The sequence below is a fragment of the Brassica napus genome, chromosome A3 (genome assembly GCF_020379485.1).
Source record: "Brassica napus cultivar Da-Ae chromosome A3, Da-Ae, whole genome shotgun sequence".
Classification (NCBI taxonomy): domain Eukaryota; kingdom Viridiplantae; phylum Streptophyta; class Magnoliopsida; order Brassicales; family Brassicaceae; genus Brassica; species Brassica napus.
The window spans coordinates 28,466,425-28,487,364 of NC_063436.1; the positions used below are offsets into that span (position 1 = coordinate 28,466,425).

General features: G+C 35.2%; 1 protein-coding gene and 2 pseudogenes across 1 annotated transcript; 2 read left to right on the forward strand and 1 right to left on the reverse strand.

Moving 5' to 3' along the window:
• Positions 1-4,151: 4,151 nt before the first annotated feature.
• Positions 4,152-10,291, forward strand: LOC106441010 (annotated as a pseudogene).
• Positions 10,292-10,645: 354 nt separating this feature from the next.
• Positions 10,646-13,822, reverse strand: LOC106444715 (annotated as a pseudogene).
• A 5,028-nt stretch (positions 13,823-18,850) lies between these two features.
• LOC111207900 (outer mitochondrial transmembrane helix translocase-like) lies at positions 18,851-20,892 on the forward strand. Its single transcript, XM_022706442.2, has 2 exons — positions 18,851-19,498; positions 19,600-20,892. The coding sequence occupies exons 1-2, from the start codon at positions 19,396-19,398 to the stop codon at positions 19,908-19,910; spliced, it is 414 nt and encodes a 137-aa protein (XP_022562163.2). The 5' UTR covers positions 18,851-19,395; the 3' UTR covers positions 19,911-20,892.
• The last annotated feature ends 48 nt before the right edge of the window (positions 20,893-20,940 follow it).

A 20,940-nucleotide genomic window follows, 5' to 3' on the forward strand; every position in this document is an offset into this window, starting at 1 on the left:
TTCATTCCCTCATCCACTCTGTCCCCAAAGATGATTGAGGACTTAGCAGGATTAATCTGTTGACCAGAAGCATCACCATAGAGTTTCAAACAACGCAGAATTTCCATACTCTCCAACATATCCGCTTTACACATCAATAGGCTATCATCAGCGAACAATAAATGGTGAACTGCCGGTCCATGTTTGTCAAGTTTGATGCCATGAAGACTTCCCTTCTCTTCTGCTTTATTTAACACATTGACCAGTGCTTCTGCAGCCATAATGAAGATGAAAGGAGACATGGGGTCGCCCTGTCTTATCCCCCTCTCTGGTCTGAAGAAACCATGAGTTCTTCCGTTTAAGAGGACTGTATAAGACACTGTACTTACACATGCCATCACCCAACAGACCCATTTACGGTTGAAACCCATTTTCTCCATCAATGTTTCTAAAAAGTTCCATTCCACACGATCATACGCCTTAGACATGTATGTTTTAATAGCCATGAATTGCTCACTGATCGACTTCTTGGTACGCAAGCCATGGACCATCTCATGCGCCACCACTATATTGTCTGAGATCAGACGACCAGCCACAAAAGCGCCTTGTGTATCTGAAATAATGTCATCCATGATCGGCTTCAAACGTGAGGAGAGAAGTTTGGAGACGATTTTGTATTGGACAGAGCAGAGACTTATTGGTCTCATATCTTTCATGGATTCCGGTTTAGTAATCTTAGGGAGGAGACAAAGTTGCGTGTGGTTCCAACCAGCTGGGAGAACAGATGTCTGAAAGAAAGTGCGGACCTCTTCAATGATTTGAGGTCCCACTATATGCCAGTAGTTTTTATAGAAGACCCCAGTTATGCCATCTTCTCCAGGAGCGCTACTACCTTTGATGGAGAAGGCTGCTGCTTTAATCTCATCATCTGTTATATCTTTGACCAAGGTCTCATTCATCTCCGGAGTAACACGTCTTTGAAAGCCTTCGAATAACGATTCTAAGTCTACTGGGTTAGAGCTCATGAACAACTCTCTGAAGTATGCAACTGCGAGATGACCTTTTGCACCTTCTGAGAAGTGTTCTATTCCCATCTCATCTTTAAGCATAAGAATGTTATTCATGATTTTCTTGCCTTTAACAACATTGTGAAAGTAAGATGTATTCTGATCACCTTCTCTAAGCCATTGTTCTCTACTCCTTTGTCTCCAAAATCTTTCTTCCTCTTTATGTGCCTCCGCCAATTCCAGTTTTAATCGTCTCATGGATCTGACACTAGGCCTCAACTTTGCAATCTCCTTCTCCAGATCTTTGTGAAGCTTCTGGATCTTCGACTGTGAGTTGAAGTGAACTCGCTTCTTCCAGCGTGAGAGCTCTCGTCGACATCTTGAAAGCCTATCCATGACTGATGAGTGTGCTTGAGCTGGGTCTCCTTCCCAGCCCCTAGCAATAGCCTCATCAATCCCAGCTTTGCCAACCATCCTTTTATCAAAATAGAACCTTCCTTGTCCTCTACCTTCAGGCTCCAACGAGAACGATAAGACAATTGGTCTGTGATCAGACGGCCACATCTCTAGATACTCCAAGTTGGAGCGTGGGAACAATCTGAACCAGCTATCATTTCCAAAGCTCCTATCAAGACGATATTGAACCCAAACATTATTCCTCCATCCTGCCCAAGACAGAGCATTACCAACTGACCTCACTTCCCTGATCTTACAGTTTTCGACCAGGTTCCTGAAGTCCCAAAACATTGATTCTTCTCTAACAGATCCCCCAAGCTTCTCAGAGTTATCTAGGAGCTCATTGAAATCACCGAGCAGAATCCATGCATCATCCCTACCAGCACCAATACTTTCAAGCTTTTTCCAAACGTGATGTCTATATTCTCGAACCGGATCACCATAGACACACGTTAAGAAAAAAATAACTGAACCAAAATCAACTTTTAGGTCAATGATCCTTTTATCTGAAAACAGGACCTCAACCTTGTAACAATCCTTCCAAAACACTGCCAAACCACCACTCAAACCAACTGGAGCAACTGTAAACATTTTATTGTAACCCAAATCTTTTTGTAGACCAAGCATGTAAGGATCTTTTTGCTTAGTCTCAGAGAGAAACAAGAAATCCGGAAAGTACTTTTTACGCATTTCCGACAAACGACGAACTGTCTCGGTGTTTCCCGCCCCGCGACAGTTCCAACTCAGTATACTCATTGGGGAGACAGCAGCCTCAAGTCGGAGGCCACCGTATCTTGTTTAGTTTTTGTGGATTTGTTACCGGTAGAATTCTCTGTTTCCTCTGCTTTCCTCTTCCATGGACCAACATCACTGTTTGAGTTATGTGAGTTGTTCACACCCCCGTAAACTGTGTTCCTAGCTGGTCTGACATGTCGAACCCATGCAGGAGGTCGTTGTCTAGGCTTCTTCTTCTTGTTCCATAAGGACCCGGTAGAAGTGGCCTTAAAGACCTTAGCCTCAAACACCGTCGATCCTTTCGGAGAGGAAGGAATGTTATTGCTTTCACCTGATGACGTACCTACTAGTAGCACACGGTTGCTATCGCCTGCGGGGGATGATCTCGTGGGGAAGGATGATTTCCTCATCAGAGGATGATCATTAGAGGGAGGATCCTCATAGTTGAACACATGTTCTTTCTCTTTGTCAACTTCATGAGAAATCTTGGTCAACACGGCAGGTGGATTATCTCTCTCCTCTTCAATAGATTGTTGAACTCGGAGGATTCGTGCACGACGTTCAGTTTCATCCGCATGTGCGACATATTGGAGAGCCATGTTTCTCTCTTCTCCATGTAATTCAGGAAACAACATTAGTCAATACTGATTTTCTTTTGGTCGAAATTATTAGTCAATCAATACTGAATAGTCATGACTCATGATTCATCAATATTAATCTTAAAGATTTTAATTATGGGTCTTAGCTATCTAATTGGTATGTACAAATCTGAATGCAATTAAGAAGATATCAAAGGATGAAATGTTTTCTATTTAAGATCTTAGACTTAAATGAATGTGGATAACTACCAGAAACATCTACTAATAATAGCAATCCCAATTAATTTCAAAGGTTGTGAGTGAATCCACTTATGTTGAAAGGTTGTGTCTTTTGTAAAATATGTGTAAAACGTTGTGTATTTTCTAAAAATTATATGTTGAAAGGTTGTATATTTTCTAAAAATTGTCTAAAAGTTGTGACTATTCATATAAATATCTTTTAAAACGTGAAAAGTTGTGACTGTTCTTATAAGTATCTTTTCAAAATAACTACTTTTAATTGAAAGAATGTGACTATTCAAATTGAAAGGTTGTGACTATTCAAATAAATTTTTAAAATCTATAAATAGTTTCTACCTTTAAATCTTTTCAATTTTGATGTTATCTGTCCAGCGTTAAAGCTTGTAAAAAGCGTCGAATATAAAACAGTTAAAATCGTCATTCGTCGGACTATATTATATATAAACAGTTAAAATCGTCATTCGTCAAAAGCGTCGCAGCTTTCTTCCTTAAAAAAGCCATTTGGCTACTTTCAAGCCGGCTTGAGTCCTACATATTTACCAGACTACCCCTACTATCACCATCGGGGACCGTTCATCGTCTAAGTTTATTCAATGGGTAATATCGTAATTTCGAGATAACCAATCTCCCGATCAAAAACAGCAAACCAACGAAGGCGCGGTTCGTCTCGATCCCGTCCTCTCATGGCTGCTGCTACAGGGACGTCGTTTGATTTTGATTTCAATTTCAATTTTCGAGCTCTTCACGTACTCATTTGATCGATTCAATCTCTCATAGGTCCCTGTTTTTGGGGGAGAGTATTTGGAACTCTGTAATTTTGGATTCCGAAGGTAACGAGGTTTTGGTTATCTCATCTTCTATCTCCTGAAGTGTGATCCGGGTTCTAGTGTTAAGTTTCTGTTGGTTTCTATACTTATTGAAGATGATTGACTTCGTCTTATCAAGTTCATATGATTTTTTTTATTCAGTTGTTGTGATTGAGTTTGCTTTGATTACTTTGGTTATTTCTAGTTTGTTGTGGCAATGAAGTTTGAAAATTAGTTGAAACCATATGTTTGAAGTTGAGGCATTTTAGTTTCATGATTAGTCGGCAATGCAGATAAGCTGTGATGATTAAATGTGGTTGATGATTCAGGTGCACCGTCTAAATAATTCTGACAGCTGAGAATTTTAGCATATATGTGCTGCAACTCCCCACGCTTGTCATGTGCCACTGCGTGTACAGTGTTTATAAATAAAACAGTGGACTTGAAGGGAATGTCAGCACCTGGGAAGTTTGATTATTCTTCTGGTGGGCCAGACTACTTTATACAGGTCCAACTTAGCTGCTGCACAGATGGAAAGATCTAGTACCTTTCGCGAGACGATTGAACATCCTGTTTCATCTTCGAGGAGCACTTCACCATTAGCACAAACCGACGTTACGAATTTCTTTCAGTGTTTGCGTTTTAATCCTAAGGTGGTTGCCGCGGATCACAAGTCTATTCGTCACGGTGACTTTAAGCGCCATGTGAATATTGCGCTTGGGATTCAAGGAGATGAATCTCCTCCAAGCACTACATCTCCTATACCAGAAGAGATTAAAAGACTGAAGGCTGGTCTACGCGAAAACAATGTGAAGGCCAGGTAGTTTATCATGATAAGCTGATAAATCCTGTTCGGAGTTCTGTTTACCTAACTGGGGGTTTCTGCTGTTGCAGGGAACGTGTTAAAATTTTCAACGAAGCGTCCTCTGTATTTAACAAGTTTTTTCCTACCGTACCTACAAAGAAAAGGTCTCGACCAGAAGGGTTTTCCAGTGACCGCTTGGCTTTAGGGCCTGGTTTAGGTAAAATGGGAGTTCAAGGTCAGACTCTGCCTGGCTGTTTTGAGTTTGACGAGCAAAATGTGGACCAACGACCTAAAAGTGGTGCAATAAATAAGCGGACACGTACTTCCATGGTAATTCCTGATTTTTGTTTGACAAGATATGCTTTGGTGTATTATCCTTGTGGAGCTGTTTCACCAAATATAGTGGCTCACATGTGTATTGAACAGACCTTTTGTGTCATGATGTAGTCTTCATTTGGGAATATAGAATTCGGACTGTTATGATAGAATTAAGCTAGAATTATTGTAAGTAGCAAATAATTGTATAGAAACTTCATCGTTTAAGGTAATTGTGCTTCCAGTATTCAATGTATATGAAATGACATATTCAAGCCAGAAATATACAGAGATTAGTCCTGTTAGAGTTTCTCAGTTGCTTTTTCTTTTCTTCTTTGCTTATTGTGTTCTGACCGTATAAAGTATTTTCATACCGCAGGATGTTGATTTTAGTTTTGGATTCTGAATAAGAAAACCCTCTGGCAGTTATTATTAGTTCATATTTACTTTAACTAATTGGTAAGTACAAATTCAAAATTATTTTAATTTTGCTATTATGTGATTCAGATGGATGTTCGAAGTAATGCTATTGTTCGAGCTGCTGTAGATAAAGACACAGTGAGGCTGGCAAATCATAATGCAGTTCAGGGTGATGATCGATCTTCAATTGGTATTGATGGTTGGGAAAAGTCGAAAATGAAGAAAAAACGATCTGGCATAAAAACAGATGCTTCTTCTAGTTTGGCTTCAAATAAAGCTGTTGATGGTTACCGGGACTTGAAGCAGGGCATACCAAAATCAGCTGGTGATTCCAGGTTGAGATTAAATGGTGACTCGAACATGTCAAGGTATGGCTTCCTATTAGATCATAACTTTTGGCTCAATATTAATTTTGATTCTTTCCCAAATTTCCTCTGTAAGCTTCTTTTGTTTTCTTAAGAATTCATTGAATGACACAAGTGGAAAAGAACAAAGTTAAGATGAGAACAACAGTGCCTTTATAAACCTACGCAATAACCTTGGTTCGACAATTGCTTTAATCCATTTGATTGGTTATGGAATTTAGGTTGGTGGCGAAAATTATACGGAATATCTTTTGTTTAGCGCCTGTCTGATTGAGCACAATCTCTTCTTTAGCTCATCAGTCGTTTGTCAGTGAAGGTTATTGTGACTCTTTTATTGGTCATTCAGTTGATTAATGTTTCTGTGTGAATTACTCGTGTAGGCATGGGGCAGTAAACGGGGCAGTTCCATATGGAAGATCTGATAGCCTCTCTCGGCAGACAGGCTTGGCAGGGGGTTCCTTGCCCTCCAGGGATTCAGATCACAATTCGTTGTACAATGAGAAGAGAGAACGAGCTATTGCTTCAGATAAGGAAAGGGTGAATCTCAGGGCTATCAACAAGTATGTTTTAACAAGCTTACAATCTAACTACACCTGCCAATGTTTCGCTAGATCACATTCATCAATTTTTCTTTCCTGTATTATTTCTGATGTTCTTGTTACTCTCTGCCGGGTTCTTTTCAGGTCAAATATTCACGATGAATCCAATTCTCCAAGCCCAAAAATAAATGTTACAGTTCGTGGTCCGAGATCAGGATCAGGGCTCCCACCGAAACTTTCTCCGGTTGTCCATAACACTCCTTCTCCCAGTGATTGGGATATTTCTGGCTGTACAAACAAACCTCCATTGTTGTCTGGGGTTCCTAATCGCAAGCGTATGACATCAAATCGCTCTTCATCACCACCTGTCACTCAATGGGCCAGTCAAAGACCACAAAAGATATCCCGTGTTGCAAGGAGAACGAGCTTGGTCCCATTTGTTTCAAGCAATGACGACATTCCTTCATCAGACAACATGTCAGATGTTGGTTGTAGTGAAACAAGTTTTGGATTTCCTAGACGCTCGCCATCAGCTTCTCCTCGGATAAAATTAAAATGTGAGAATAGCTTGTCTACAACAGCTTTATCAGGAAGTGAAGAATTTAGCCCCCCTGAGATCAAATCTAATGACAAGGGAAAGCAATCTGATGAGGGGAAAGCTGCTCTGAATGTCCGTAAGCTCTCCATCACTGGTTTACAATCGAGAAAAAACAAGCTTGTCTCTGGAGAAGAGCTTGGGGATGGAGTGAGGAGACAAGGAAGGACAGGCCGTGGCTTTGGTTCAACAAGGTCTGTAAACCCAATGGGAGTTATGAGACATGGAACAACAAAACAACTTCGCAGTGCAAGAAATAGTTCTGACAAGAATGAAAGGTAGACCCTGTTTCTAGTACCTGTAGTTAGGTTTCATGAGTCTTATCTCCTAGTTTTTTAACATACGCTCTCTGCAGCAGGGCAGGTCGTCCACCCACTAGGAAACTCTCTGACCGCAAGGCTTACAAACGTCAGAGAAATACATCGGCAAACGCTACAACACTAGATTTTCTTGGTCAGTTCAATTAATCAGATTTGTTCTTTAGCAGGATTAGTGTTTCTTCTTTCTATTATTTATAAAATACTTTTATTTTCTTTATTGCTCAGATGATGGGCATGAAGAGCTACTAGCTGCTGTTAACTCGGCTATAAGCTTTGGTAAGTAATTCTTTGGTTTCTCATTTATGTATTTTTTTTCTAATAGATTTTTTTATCTAGATTAATCCGTCTGGTTCTTTGATGCAGCTCAGAATTTTCCTAGCTCTTTCTGGAAGCAAATGGAGCGCTATTTTTGCTTTATATCTGATGCACGTATTAATTTCGTGAAACAGCTGGTAATTCGTTTTCCTGCATTTCATACAATGGAGGTTTTACACTTGAGACGTCATAGTTTTGTAGGATGTGACAGATCATTTATATATGTTTCTATGCACATACGTAGCACTTGAATCGGCGTATTACCTGATCTAATGATGTATTGCATATTTGGCCTTTGAAATGTCATAACCGTTTTCTCTTTCAGGGTGACTTTTCCTCCATGAGTACTACACCAGTTGGGACATCTTCAGACTTCGATGGTCGTGAAAAAATTTCCGAGGGACTTACAACCAGTAGAGTGGATTCTAAAGCTTCGTCCCTTTATCAGAGATTGATATCAGCTCTGATTTCAGAGGACTCAGCCTGTGTAAATGAAGATTTACAATTTGATGGATTTGGAGCCGATGCTGAGTCAGAATTCAGTGCTTTGAATCATGTGGAGTTCAATGGTTATAGAAGTGATAAACTGGAACTTGATGATCTAGAAGATGATGTATCTGTTATCCCGCTCAAGGGTGTTGATAGCTCACCCCACAATGTTAATGGTAGATTTACAGATCACTCATCCATCGACTTCGCAGACATTCAGTATGAAACTTTGGGGATAGATGAGAAGATATATTTGGAAGCTCAATCTATTGGCATTTGCTTGGAACCTATGGTATACTTCCCTGGATCTGGACTCAATTTTCTATAGTTCCTTAGTTGATTGATGTGTTGTACATGTGTTTTCTTGCAGCCTAATATTTCAAACGTGGAGGATGAAGGAGTAGTTGACGAGATCAAAACGTTAGAGGAGGCTATCTACGAGGTGGTATGTTTTATCACGCGTTCTTATCTTCCTTTTTTAACAAAATGTGTTGGCAAATTATGATTATTTTTCGATTTTGATTTACCTTTACTACTACTGTGTTCTCAAGATAGCTAACTTTGCGACGTTGTCTATCTTAAAACTTAAGGGTTCCAAGAAGAAAGAGATGTTGAATCGGTTACTAACGCCTGCTCTAGAGATGAAAGAACTTCAGGAGAAGTATGAATTTGTCTCTCTCTTTTTTTCATGCACGCCTTTAATGATCTGACTGTTTCTTTTTCTACTATTTTTCCCTAATATAGGGAGTTTGATCGGCTCGGTTATGAAAAACTTATGGAAATGGCATATGAAAAGAGCAAGGTAGGTTATTTTTTGGCCAAATGGTTTATTCCAAGTTCATGTTGTGTGATAATTTTATATGGATTTTGTTTACAGGCAAGTCGGCGGCATCACTCAGCTAGTGGAAAGAGTTCAGCTAACAAGATATCAAAGCAGGCCGCGTTTGCTTTCGTGAAACGGACGCTTGGAAGATGTCGACAGTTCGAAGAAACAGGCAAAAGCTGCTTTAGTGAGTCTACATTCAAGAACATCCTCGTTGCCGGGCTTACTCAAATTGAAGATAATCCCACGGACAAGGAAGATACTTTATCAGCTTCAAGTATGTTTTTCTTTTTTCTTTTTTTGCCTTACCGAACTGTGTACTATGATTTTGAGCCCACAAACTCTTTGTTTTTGTCTCTGGCAGCACCGATGGGATCACAACCAAGCTCATCATTGGCACAGAACAGAGAGAATTATACCGATTCTTCTGAGAATACTTTACGGGAAGGGAAAGATGAAACGATGTGGTTACATAGAACGAAGGAGAGAGAGTTGCGACTTGATGATGTGTGTGGGACACCACTTTCAAGCAGTACAAAAGGGAAGAGAAGTGATAGGGACAAGGATGGAGCTTCATCAGCGAGAAGTGGAGGAACTAACAAGATTGGTCGGCCTGCACTGTCAAATAACGCCAAGGGTGAACGGAAATCGAAAACAAAACCTAAGCAGAAAGCAACTCCCATGTTTTCTTCTCCTTCTGTCAGTATCCTGGAGCAGAACAGAACATCATCGTCCAAACCAACTAATAGCAACAACAGCGAGTATAGTAACTTGGAGACACTGGACGAGACAGAGCCACTTGACCTATCTGGCCTGCAGATACCAGACGGTTTAGGTGGTCCAGATGATTTCGATGCACAAGCAGGAGATCTAAGCTCATGGTTGAACATCGATGATGATGCCTTACAAGATAATGATATAGATCTCCTTGGACTTCAAATACCCATGGATGATCTTTCAGACTTAAAGATGATGGTATAAGCTCCCACCCTCACTGTCTTTATTACTGTACAGCTTCCTCTCCTCTGTTATACCATTAGCGACAAAGAAAGAAGTAAAAGGAAAAACAAGTTTTGGTCCCTAGAAAGAATAACCACTCACCAGTCACCATCATCATGTAGGAGCTCTTTCTTTCTGTTTCTTATAGGTTGATTACTAGGGATGGTGGTGAGACTTTTTTTGTTTATTAGTGATGGGTGGTGTATTTGGCTCCGGCGATTAAGATAGGTCGGTAGTTAAACGCAACAAGAGTCTTATTTTTTATATGTTAACGGGCGGAGATTAAGAGGTAGGCAAGTTGGTAGGCTCCGGAGAATAGAATGCAATGGAGGGCCTAACGAAAGAGTGATAGTAATGTTGTGTAGTGATATATAGAGATAAGTCTCAGGTTTTCTTTTTTCGCTTTTGTAAACCTCAGAATCATTTATTGTTGCCTCTGTACATACATTTTATGTTCCTTAATAAAATGAGATGTACTTTCTTATGTACAAGGTAAGACAGGAGAAAATTTTATTACTATCGTTTTCTGCATTCTCCAAGAGGCAATCTAGTTAAAAAGGATTCTAGAACTTTTATTACAGAACTGAGAAAGAGTACACAAGCAAACGGTCTAAAAAGTTCCAAAAAGAAAAGAAAAGGGTCTGCTTCTTCTTATGACCTAAGTGTCTGACTTCCTAAGCAACTCTCGAGAACATCCATGGCATCATTACAAATTATAATCAGACTAGGACTTAAGCAAAAAAAAAGGTACAACCATAGATTGATAGCTTTGAGTCATCGCACACAATCTTAAGGGTGGACACAAGCCGAGTACTTGGTATTTTCGGTAATTTAGTACTCGGCTTGGCTTGTACAAGTATTAAAATTTTAGATTTGTGCTTGGTTTGTTAAAAACGAGTACTTAAAGTTTCAAGTACTTGCGAAAAATTGATGGACTTAGTAGTTATTTGCCTTGTTTTATTACTTGTTACTTGTAAATTATTTACAAATTATTTGATAATTATTGGTAAATTATTTGATAATTAGTTGAAATTTAAAAGTAAATAAATTTATTATATATAAATAATATGTCTTTGTTTTTATTTTATCATTTTTTCCTGTTTTTTAGTCATTCGTAAATAGATTAAATTAAAAAAAAAAATTCCAAAATTCTTATATAAATAAATCATTTATGTTTGATTCACTTATAAAAATTGAAATATAAACGAGTTGTTTTACTATAATTTAGGAAAATGTATATGTGTTCAACTAAAAAATGATAATAAACCAAATAATTAATTTTATTTTATGATTTTGTATTTGTATGTATCTGCAAGTAGTTTAAATAGACTACTTGATACACATCTTGGTCAAAACAAGTATTCGACTTTAAAGATCAAGTACCAACCAACCAAGTAGTGAACATAGGCAAGTAACAAGTAATTGTAGCCACTCATAAAATACATAAATTTTAATTAACTAATGAAATACATACTAAAGTATTTAATAAACCAAATAATATATAACAAATAATTGAATAAGTAAAGGATAACAAGTAATAAACCAAGTAACAAACCAAGTAGCTAAAAATTAAAATGAACTTGATACTTGACTTGTACTTGCGAGTAATAAAATCCGTTTAGTTGTTACTCGACTTGATTGGAGCAAGTACTTGTTTTTTCATACCAATCCGAGTCAAGTAGCGAGTACAAACCTAGTATCAAGCATTTGTGCTTAGCCCTAGCACACATAGCGAAAGTTGCGGGCGCAACTCCGGATCCATCCCTCATTACCATCTCTCCTGTTAATCCGGTAAGGGAGCTGAGTCCCAGAAGACTGATACACTAATGTGCGAGAGCGTGACATTGACTAATGAAACACTACGATCTACTCCAATCTGCATAATCTCAATTCACTACAGTCGTAGTTATCTGAATAAGAAATTACCATACACTAACGTGTAAACAAAAATGAAAACAAAAACAACCAATAATAATCAATACATATATAACTTAGCTTATGATTTCACTTGTAAGTAAAAACAAAAGGATGAAGATTGTCTCAAAGAACAAAACAGCATGTTCAAAGCAAAAGAAAAAAAAACTCATACCATCTGTAACAGACATCATCAAACTGACGCAGCAACACAGTCAAACCATTCATATGATTCGACAGGAAAGGTAAGCACATCAACACACTCAACTTTTCCCCACATCTCACGTCCATTGCGTCTTGATTCTAAAGAAATCTCGGCATACCGAATTTTACTATTTCGTTTGATACTAGAACTGCTAACACTGGGCGGATACCGATCCCACATAACTAAAAGTTGGCCAAACTTACTCCCAGTTTCTAAACCTCTTGTAGGGTGCTCGCGCAGTTCCTCCAAACCCTTGATCCCGCTCCACTCTATACCCTCATTCTCAAAGCCAGACCACATTAAGTGCCCTGAACCAGTGCAACCGCATATTATATCCCCGCCAATCTTACCCCAAATCTGTACGGGGCCCGATACGAAACTTGAGTTCTCTTTTAGAAGTTTTCATGTACCATTTTTTGGCTCGTAAGAGTATTCCTTCTCATCTGCCGCTAAGTAAAATTTCCCTTTGAACACATTAACTATATAATATTTACTATTATTTTTGCGTAAGTGATTACGTAACTCGTCCTCATCATCAGCGCCAGGACCAGGCAAAGCTGTCCAAGCCTGAGTTCTTACGTCAAATATCTCAATCCAGTTGGCATAGTACTTGTCGATATCGCAACCTCCCATCACATATATTTTCTCGTCGACTAAAACTGTCTGCGCATTTTCTCTAGCCACGGTCATGTTAGGGGCATCACGCCAAGTGTGATTCCGACAATCGAAGATTCGAACTGAGGAAGACGGTTCCTTATTGTAGGATCCACCGATTATGTAGATTTCCGGACCAACCGTTTTGATGTAACTTAGTTCGGGAAAATTAGAATCAGTAGAAGAGTAGGAAGGTATAGGAACAACCGACATTACACTTGAGTCCCGTTTAAAACTAATCTTTCCTTTCCTACGTTTGGTTCGGTTTTGATTATTAGGTCTCGTCCGAAGACTAAACCAGCTCGCACATGGGTGACCGGGCAACTTTAACCAGATATAGAGGCATGTTTCATTGGATCCTATTTGAGATCGCGCCTTGTAAATATCCATAGATGATAAGAGAGAGTGGAATCTCTTTGAGACAAGAGAGAGCGATGGGTACTTCCATCTCGAGACACGAGCAAGAATGTTTTCTATGATTTCGTCCGGTAGTGATGAAAACATCGACGGTAGCTCATCAGGAACCGTCTTCTTCTTCTTTTTGGTTGGTTCAACCTCGTCGGAGATCATGATCGGCTAGAGGCTGTGGAGAGGGAATACGATATATATATATATATATATATTATAGGGTTTTTTTTTTGTCAATGAAAAATTCAGAAGTGTTGCGTCCAAAAGGATGTGATAACAATCTTATTATATAAAGCTTGGTTCTTCAAAGTTGCTAATTAACATGATCGCGACATGTGTCAATTAATTTATTAAGATTGTGACATGTGTCAAAAATATGTTACTATTCTTTTTTATTACGAGTTAAAAAGATTTAGAAAACGAAATTTATTATAATATTTTTTGGAGACTAGAAAAGGAAAATTATTACAAAAAATAGTTTATTGTTATTTTTAGGAGTTTAGAAAAGGAAAGTAACTATTACATAGTCTTTTACAATTATATTTTATGGTTCTTTTATAGTCTTTTAAAAATATTTGATAGTAAATCTAAATTTCGAAAATTCTAGAAACAAAGAATAATTGTAAAAAGATTTTTGAAAGTATTTGCTTTCTTTTAAAAATATTTTTATATTTTTAATCTTTAAAGATACTAAAGAAAGATATTATAAGAGAAATTTATTATATAAAGTTTGGTTCTTCAAAGTTGCTAATTAACATGATCGCGACATGTGTCAATTAATTTATTAAGATTGTGACATGTGTCAAAAATATGTTACAATTCTATTTTATTAGGAGTTAAAAAGATTTAGAAAAAGAAATTTATTATAACATTTTTTGGAGACTAGAAAAGGAAAATTATTACAAAAAATAGTTTATTGTTATTTTTAGGAGTTTAGAAAAGAAAAATAACTATTACATAGTCTTTTACAATTATATTTTATGGTTCTTTTATAGTCTTTTAAAAATATTTGATAGTAAATCTAATTTTCAAAAATTCTAGAAACAAAGAATAATTGTAAAAAGCTTTTTGAATGTATATGCTTTCTTTTAAAAATATTTTTATATTTTTCATCTTTAAAGATACGAAAGAAAGATATTATAAGAGAAAATATTAATTTTTTTTAAAACAAATCTTAAAAAAAATACGAATTATAAAATCCTACATGTACAAGAAATTATTTAATAAAAATCAAATAGAAAAACGAAAAATAAAATAAATGATATTCCTTTTTTTAAACCTAAGAAAATAAAAATGTTAAAGGACTCTTATTATTTTTCATATAAATAACTAAGTTTCCTTTTTAACAGATAAATGTATGCTACAAAAATATAAACCAAAATAAATATTATTTTCACATCTGTATTTAGGTTTAAGCTTCTTCATATTATTTTTACAAAAAATAGTATTTACAAGAAAAATAATATCTGAGTATTTTCTTTTAATTTCTGTAAACAACTCATCATCCTTATTACTTCTTATGATTCTAACACAATTTTTTTAATTATGATCTTTTTGTCGTACATAAGTAGTATGTGTGAATATGAGGAATATATATATGTTTGTATGTATAAGACACAATATATAATTGACTAAACATAATTTTTTATTGAAAATATATTAGTTGTATAAAAATCTTAAACAAAATGACTTATAGTTGGAATTTTTCTTTTTTAAAAAAAAATTAAAAGTAACTTATTTCTTTAAAATAATTAAATTTTCTATTTAATAGATAATTTTGTGTTAAAAAGTTATAAATCAAAAATAACTTAAAATATTTTACCCGATATGATTGTGACATTTGTAAAACAAATTGTGTATGTATTAATAAAAATTTATCATTATATAAAAATAACTTTTTTCCCTAAAATCCTAAATAAAAAAATTTTGCAAAAAATTTTTTTCCTCTTTTAATCTTAACCAAATAAGATTGTTTCCTTTTAAATTCTGACCAAATAGAATTGTAAAAGTAATTTTTACTTTTAAAATTTAATGATAAATATGATACTGAAAATGTTTAATTAAAAATATTAGTAATATTGAGAAAAAGAATTTTGAAAATAGCAACTTTTTAAAATAGTTAATATTTGCTGGAAATAATTATTTGATCGTATTTTTATTTTCTAACTCCTAGAAAAAAATAATTATAAAATATTATGTAATGTTAATTTTCTTTTCTAACACCCTAAAACTGTAAAAAAAATATTTGTTCGTTCTTTAACTTCGAAAAGAAAATCCTAAACAAAAGAGATTTGTATCATATTTTTTAATTCCTAACCAAAAAAAAATTGTAAGAAGTTATTTGATAGTATATTTTAAGAGAAAATTTGATGAAGAACATGATACTAAAAATTATTTAATCAAAAATGAAGTGCAAAAATAGTATTGATATGAGCTGTAAAAATCATACTCTTAAAATTATTTAATAGTAACTAGAAATAATTATTTGATAGCAATAAGATTTTTCTGAAATTCTAAACAGAAGATAATTGTAAAAGTTTATTTGATAATACTTTTCCTTTTCTAAAATCGTAAACAAAAATATAAAAAATTTTGATAGTTTTTCTTTTATTAATTGTAAATAAAAACAAGATTTGTAAAATATAAATTTTTCCTTTTTAAAAAAAATCCAAACAAAAGTAAACATACATATTTAATAGTATTTAAGAAAAAAATTTGATGACAAGTATGATGTTAAAGCTATTAAATTAACAAAAACCAAAACTTAGAATGTTGTCGTGATTGGTATTTAATTATTTATGTGTTTGGTTATACGACAATCAAACACATGTTTGATATATATATTCTCATGTTTGCTCATAAAAATTGATTATTATTACTGTCACCATACATATGTTTAGTCAAAAAAAAATCAAGCTTCATCGTTATCTTATTACATTTTTTATTTTTACTATGTAGTAGTTTATAATTTATTTTAATTAAAATATTATTATGAAAATATATCTTTAATAAATAATGAATCCAGAAAATTATTTAACATCAGATAAGTTTAATAAAACATTAAATTAGTACATAAGAAAGTGTATAATGTTGGTATTTCTTCTTGGCCTTATTTAACTTCCAAATTCCTTTTTATTTCATTATAATTATTATTTCGGGTTGGATCCGGTTTAAATTTTTACGTTTGAATGTTTTTTCTAGCTCTAACAAATATTAACTGAAACTTATGTGTAAAAAAGAGTTCTTAATTATAAAATAAATTTCACATAATATATGCAAAATAATTTTAAAACAATAATAAAATGATTTTTTAATATTTTTTATTAAATTAAAATATCAAATAAAGCCCGTTGCAACGTACGGGTCCAAATCTAGTTGTAAATAAAACCAAAAACAAAGTGGAAACCAGAAGGCCCCAAAAGAAAACCCAAACCGTTGGGAGAGAATAGAAACATAGAGCCTTATCCTGCTAATATTAATCAGCAACATAGTAGCTTTAAGTTGCCTCCTGCAACAGAACAGCAGACAGCCAATGAGGCCCACCAAAAGCAACATATGATTGCAGACGTTGGTCTTTTGTAACACTGTCCGCTATTGCAGAGGCTGCAACGTTACAGTTTTCAGAAACTAGAAACAAACCGCTCTTAGCCAGTGAGTAAACGTTATTGACTACTTCATGACATAGGTGATAAGAAGAGGGATGCTCCAGCGGGCGTATCTGCAGCTTTAATGGAAGAGAATTCAAACATTATATTCTTTAGTTTAAGGTCAATTACCGGAGCAGAAGCCCAAGATAGTGCCAGAAGGTCTGCCTGTGTACTCTAGACCACTCCACTAAAAGCTCTTCTGCTATGAGATAGCACTTTACCTACAGAATCTCTAATGATCCAACCTGCCCCACTGACCGGTGATGTTGCAGACCACGTAGCACCAATGTTACACTTCAGGGAGAGGGCTGGAGGTTTTTACCAAGCAGGCACTGCCACTGGAGAAGTGGTAGAAACGATGGGACTATCAGAGAGACAACCATGCAGGTTCAGCCAAACGACAGCTTCCTCCTTAGCATTAGTCAAAATATCACTTGCTATGGGACGTACTTGTTCAAAGCATAACTTATTTCTCGCTTTCTAAATTTGCCAAAGCAGCCAAGGGAATGACAAACGAACTGAGGCACCAACATTCTGCTTTTGACAGTGAAAAATCAGATGATACATGTTCAGGAAAACAGAGTCGGTCCTAGAGAGTTTAGGAGACTAGCTAGAGAAGTCTTGAACCGGGGTTCTCTATGACAAGTCTATATACTTAATGTTACACCACTAGACTAAGACAATATTTTAGAATAATGTGGCAGAAATTTATATATAAGTATGTTGGCCGGAAACTCATGCTTCTTTGACTTGACTTGGCTCAAGGGCTGGATCTGGTTATTACCAACCGCTATCCCCTGCCGCCTTTTCGCATGGGAAAAATAATTGCAATGGAATTAGTTTATGCATTGGATAATGCCTGACAATGTGACATGAATTGTGCAAGAAGGCATAAAGGTACGCGTGGAATATGTAATATCATTGATATTAGTTCTCATTTTGTCAATGTTAGTACTAAGTACCCTTGCTAGAGCTGGTTACCATTGTGGATTGGTTGTTTATTTATTTATTATTTAGAACTGATGTTTGAAGATAAAGAACATGTGCCTAAAGGTGAAAAAATGTTGTAATTGATTTTACAGTGTATTTTTTTAGGACTTATTCTTGGATTCACCCCCTAGGGTAAACCTCTAGGTTCACCAACCAATAAGATTATGTTATTTTAAATTTGATATCTTTTATAAAAGGAAACAAAATATTGTCAAATTATATTATGTTTTTAAAATAAAAAGATAAAAAAATAAAAATAGTAGTAATTACAAAAAAAAATATTTTTAACGTCGTCGGGAAAAACCAAACCCTAAATCCTAATCCCTAAACCCTAAATCCGAAACCTTAAACCCTTAGGTAAACCGTAAATCCTTGAATAAATCAAAAACTCTAAATCAAAAACACTAAACACTAAAACACTCAAGGGTTTAGGATTTTGTTGCTTTTGATTTAGAATTTATTATTTATCCAAGGGTTTATGGTTTACCCAAGGGTTTAGAGTTTCAAATTTAGAGTTTAGGGATTATGATTTAGGGTTTAGTATTTTGCTGACGACGTTAATAATATTTTTTTAAAAAAATCTTTTTTTGACGACAGAGAATAATATTTATACGGAAATACATTTATTACCATACCGTTTTAGCAATAAATCAGTGTATTTGTCAAGATCATCATAGTATTGACCCAACAAAAGACCATCATAATAACTTTATTATATAACGGACGGAAAAAAATGTCCTTACTTGAAAAAAAAAATCTTTAGGTTGGAGTCTACATATTGCCTTTAAATAGACTAGATCCTTTCTCCGCGTTACGCGCAGATAATATATTTTTAAATTTGTTACATTTATCATTTTTATTTGTATGTGAATTTTTGTATATTAAATTATATATAACTAATTTCTAAATTTGATTTTTTATTTTTAGTTTGAATTAAGTATTTCTATTATATGTAACACAATTAACTAATAAATATGAAGAATCAAGTTCGAGATTTATGTAAAAAATATATAATTATGTATAGAACATAAATGGGGAAATTTTACTTTTACACTTTGTTGGATACCACTTTTCAACTTTACCATAAGGCTAAGGACATTTTCAAAAATACCACTTTCATTAGTGAGCAAAAGACAATAATATCCTTACCTTATCTTCTTCTCCACCATCAGTTTCTCTCCCTCTCTCCGAGTCCCCGTCGTCTCTCTCTCACCGTCGAGTCACCGTCGTCTCTCTCTCCTTCTGGCGTCTCTCTCTCTCACCGTCTAGTTCCGGTGTGTCTCTCTCACCGTCGATCTCTCTCACCGTAGACTTCCGGCGACGAAATCGATTCAAAATCTCCAAGATGTTGACTCCTATACGTGATTCACAACTTGTATGTCTCTAATTTCTGTATTTGTTTGTTCTCTAATTTCTGTATTTTTTGTTTGATTCGATTTTGTGATTTCTCTTATCGAAAAATCAAACAAGGTTTTCTTAGATATCTCATTTAAAGAGGTCGATCTAAGAGAAACTGATTTGATAGTGAAACGTTGAGAGTGAAAACATTGAGTATTTGAAAACTTAAATCTGGTTTTGGAGTCATATTAAGATTGATCTGAATGGTTTCGGCTAAGAAAGAGATTTTCCGATAGTGAAAACTGCATATTAAAGAAGAGATAATTTACGATAGTGAAAACTGAATATTAAAGAATTATAACCCCTTATAAATCTGGGTTTCATGAGATTGTTGATAAATACAACTCAATGATTTATAAGTAAAGAAAAAAGATGCATGAAACAAAAGTCATAGGTACAAAAGTCACAAATCAAGAAGCCATGGCAAACATGAAGACTAAGTTTATGGCTTTATGGGATGGGTTTTCTACTGATCGTAAGTTGAATCCTTCACCTTTCAGATCACTCTAGTGCAGTCTAGAGCATGCTCTACTTGGATACAGTAGTTTTTAAATGAGTATAATGGTTGCTTTGTAGCGAATGCGAGGGTGATGGTACTTGCTGCAACAAACAGACCATCAGAGTTTGATGAACCAATAATGAGGAGTCTTCCTCAAGCCTTTGAGATTGGAATGTCTGAACGTAAGGAGAGAGCTGAGATATTGAAAGTGACGCTGAAGGGAGAGAGGGTGGAGCCTGATATTGACTACGATCACTTAGCTTGTCTATGCGGAGGCTACACCGGATCAGACATCTTTGAGCTCTGCAAGAAAGCAGCTTACTTCCCTATCAGAGAAATCCTAGAGGAAGAGAGAAAATGGAGACCATGTCCTCTAAGTTTCATATGAAAATGTCCAATGCTGTTGCATTCACCAAATTTGCAAGTGTTGATGTTGTGAGTTGCTATCATTTTGTTTGTCAGGTACCTAGGACATTGTCACAGTTGGATTTGGAGAAAGTTCTTGCTACGTCGAAGAAGACGTTAGTTGCAGCAGGCGAGTATTGTGGATTGAGATGGTCAAGGGAACCAGATGAGTTGGAAGCAGCTACTTTGTGTATTTTTTTTGTTTGAAGAAATTCAACGAAGGTAGGTTTAGAACATGTCGATTTAAGGGAAAGAGTTTCAATAGTAAACATTGAATTTTCGAAAAATTATAAACCTTTATAAATCTGGGTTCAAGTAATTTTAGGATTTTCGTTCCTCTGTTATCCAAAAACAAATAAGGTTGATTTAGACTTATCATTTGAATAGTTCTAGTTAGGAAAAATATTTTCGGATAGTGAACATTGCATTTTAAAGAATTATAACCTCTTATAAATCTGGGGATTAGGATATTGTCGATAGTACAACTCAATGCAATACAAGGTTTTATAAATAAAGGTTGTAAACAGGAGTTGATCATATATGTCTATAAAAAACATATAAATGTGTGAATTTGAAAACTCTCGTATTTTATTATTATATATTCTTTGTAAGGCTGTTATCGAAATACATGAACATTATGATTGGATAAGGTATTTTTAGACCGTGATTAAAAGTTAACATCATCTTTTTATTTTGTCTTACAGTTAGATAGCAATGAATTGCACATCTTTGAGATTGCCTCTGAGGATTTATGAAGCTGGAACAGAACCAGTAGACAATTTAAAAGTGATTATCCAATCGGTGTCTTTGTCAATAATGTGAAGTGTTTATAAAAGATTATAAATGTAGTTTTATAGGAGTTTATAAAATTATAAGTAGAGACTTATAAAACGTTGTTTATTCTTTGTTACATCTTGTGGTTAATACAGTGTTTGGATTCCCTGAGGAATACAAACATTTCATGAACCCAACACCTCCTGATCTTGATAACATGGATCTTAACAGTTCAACAA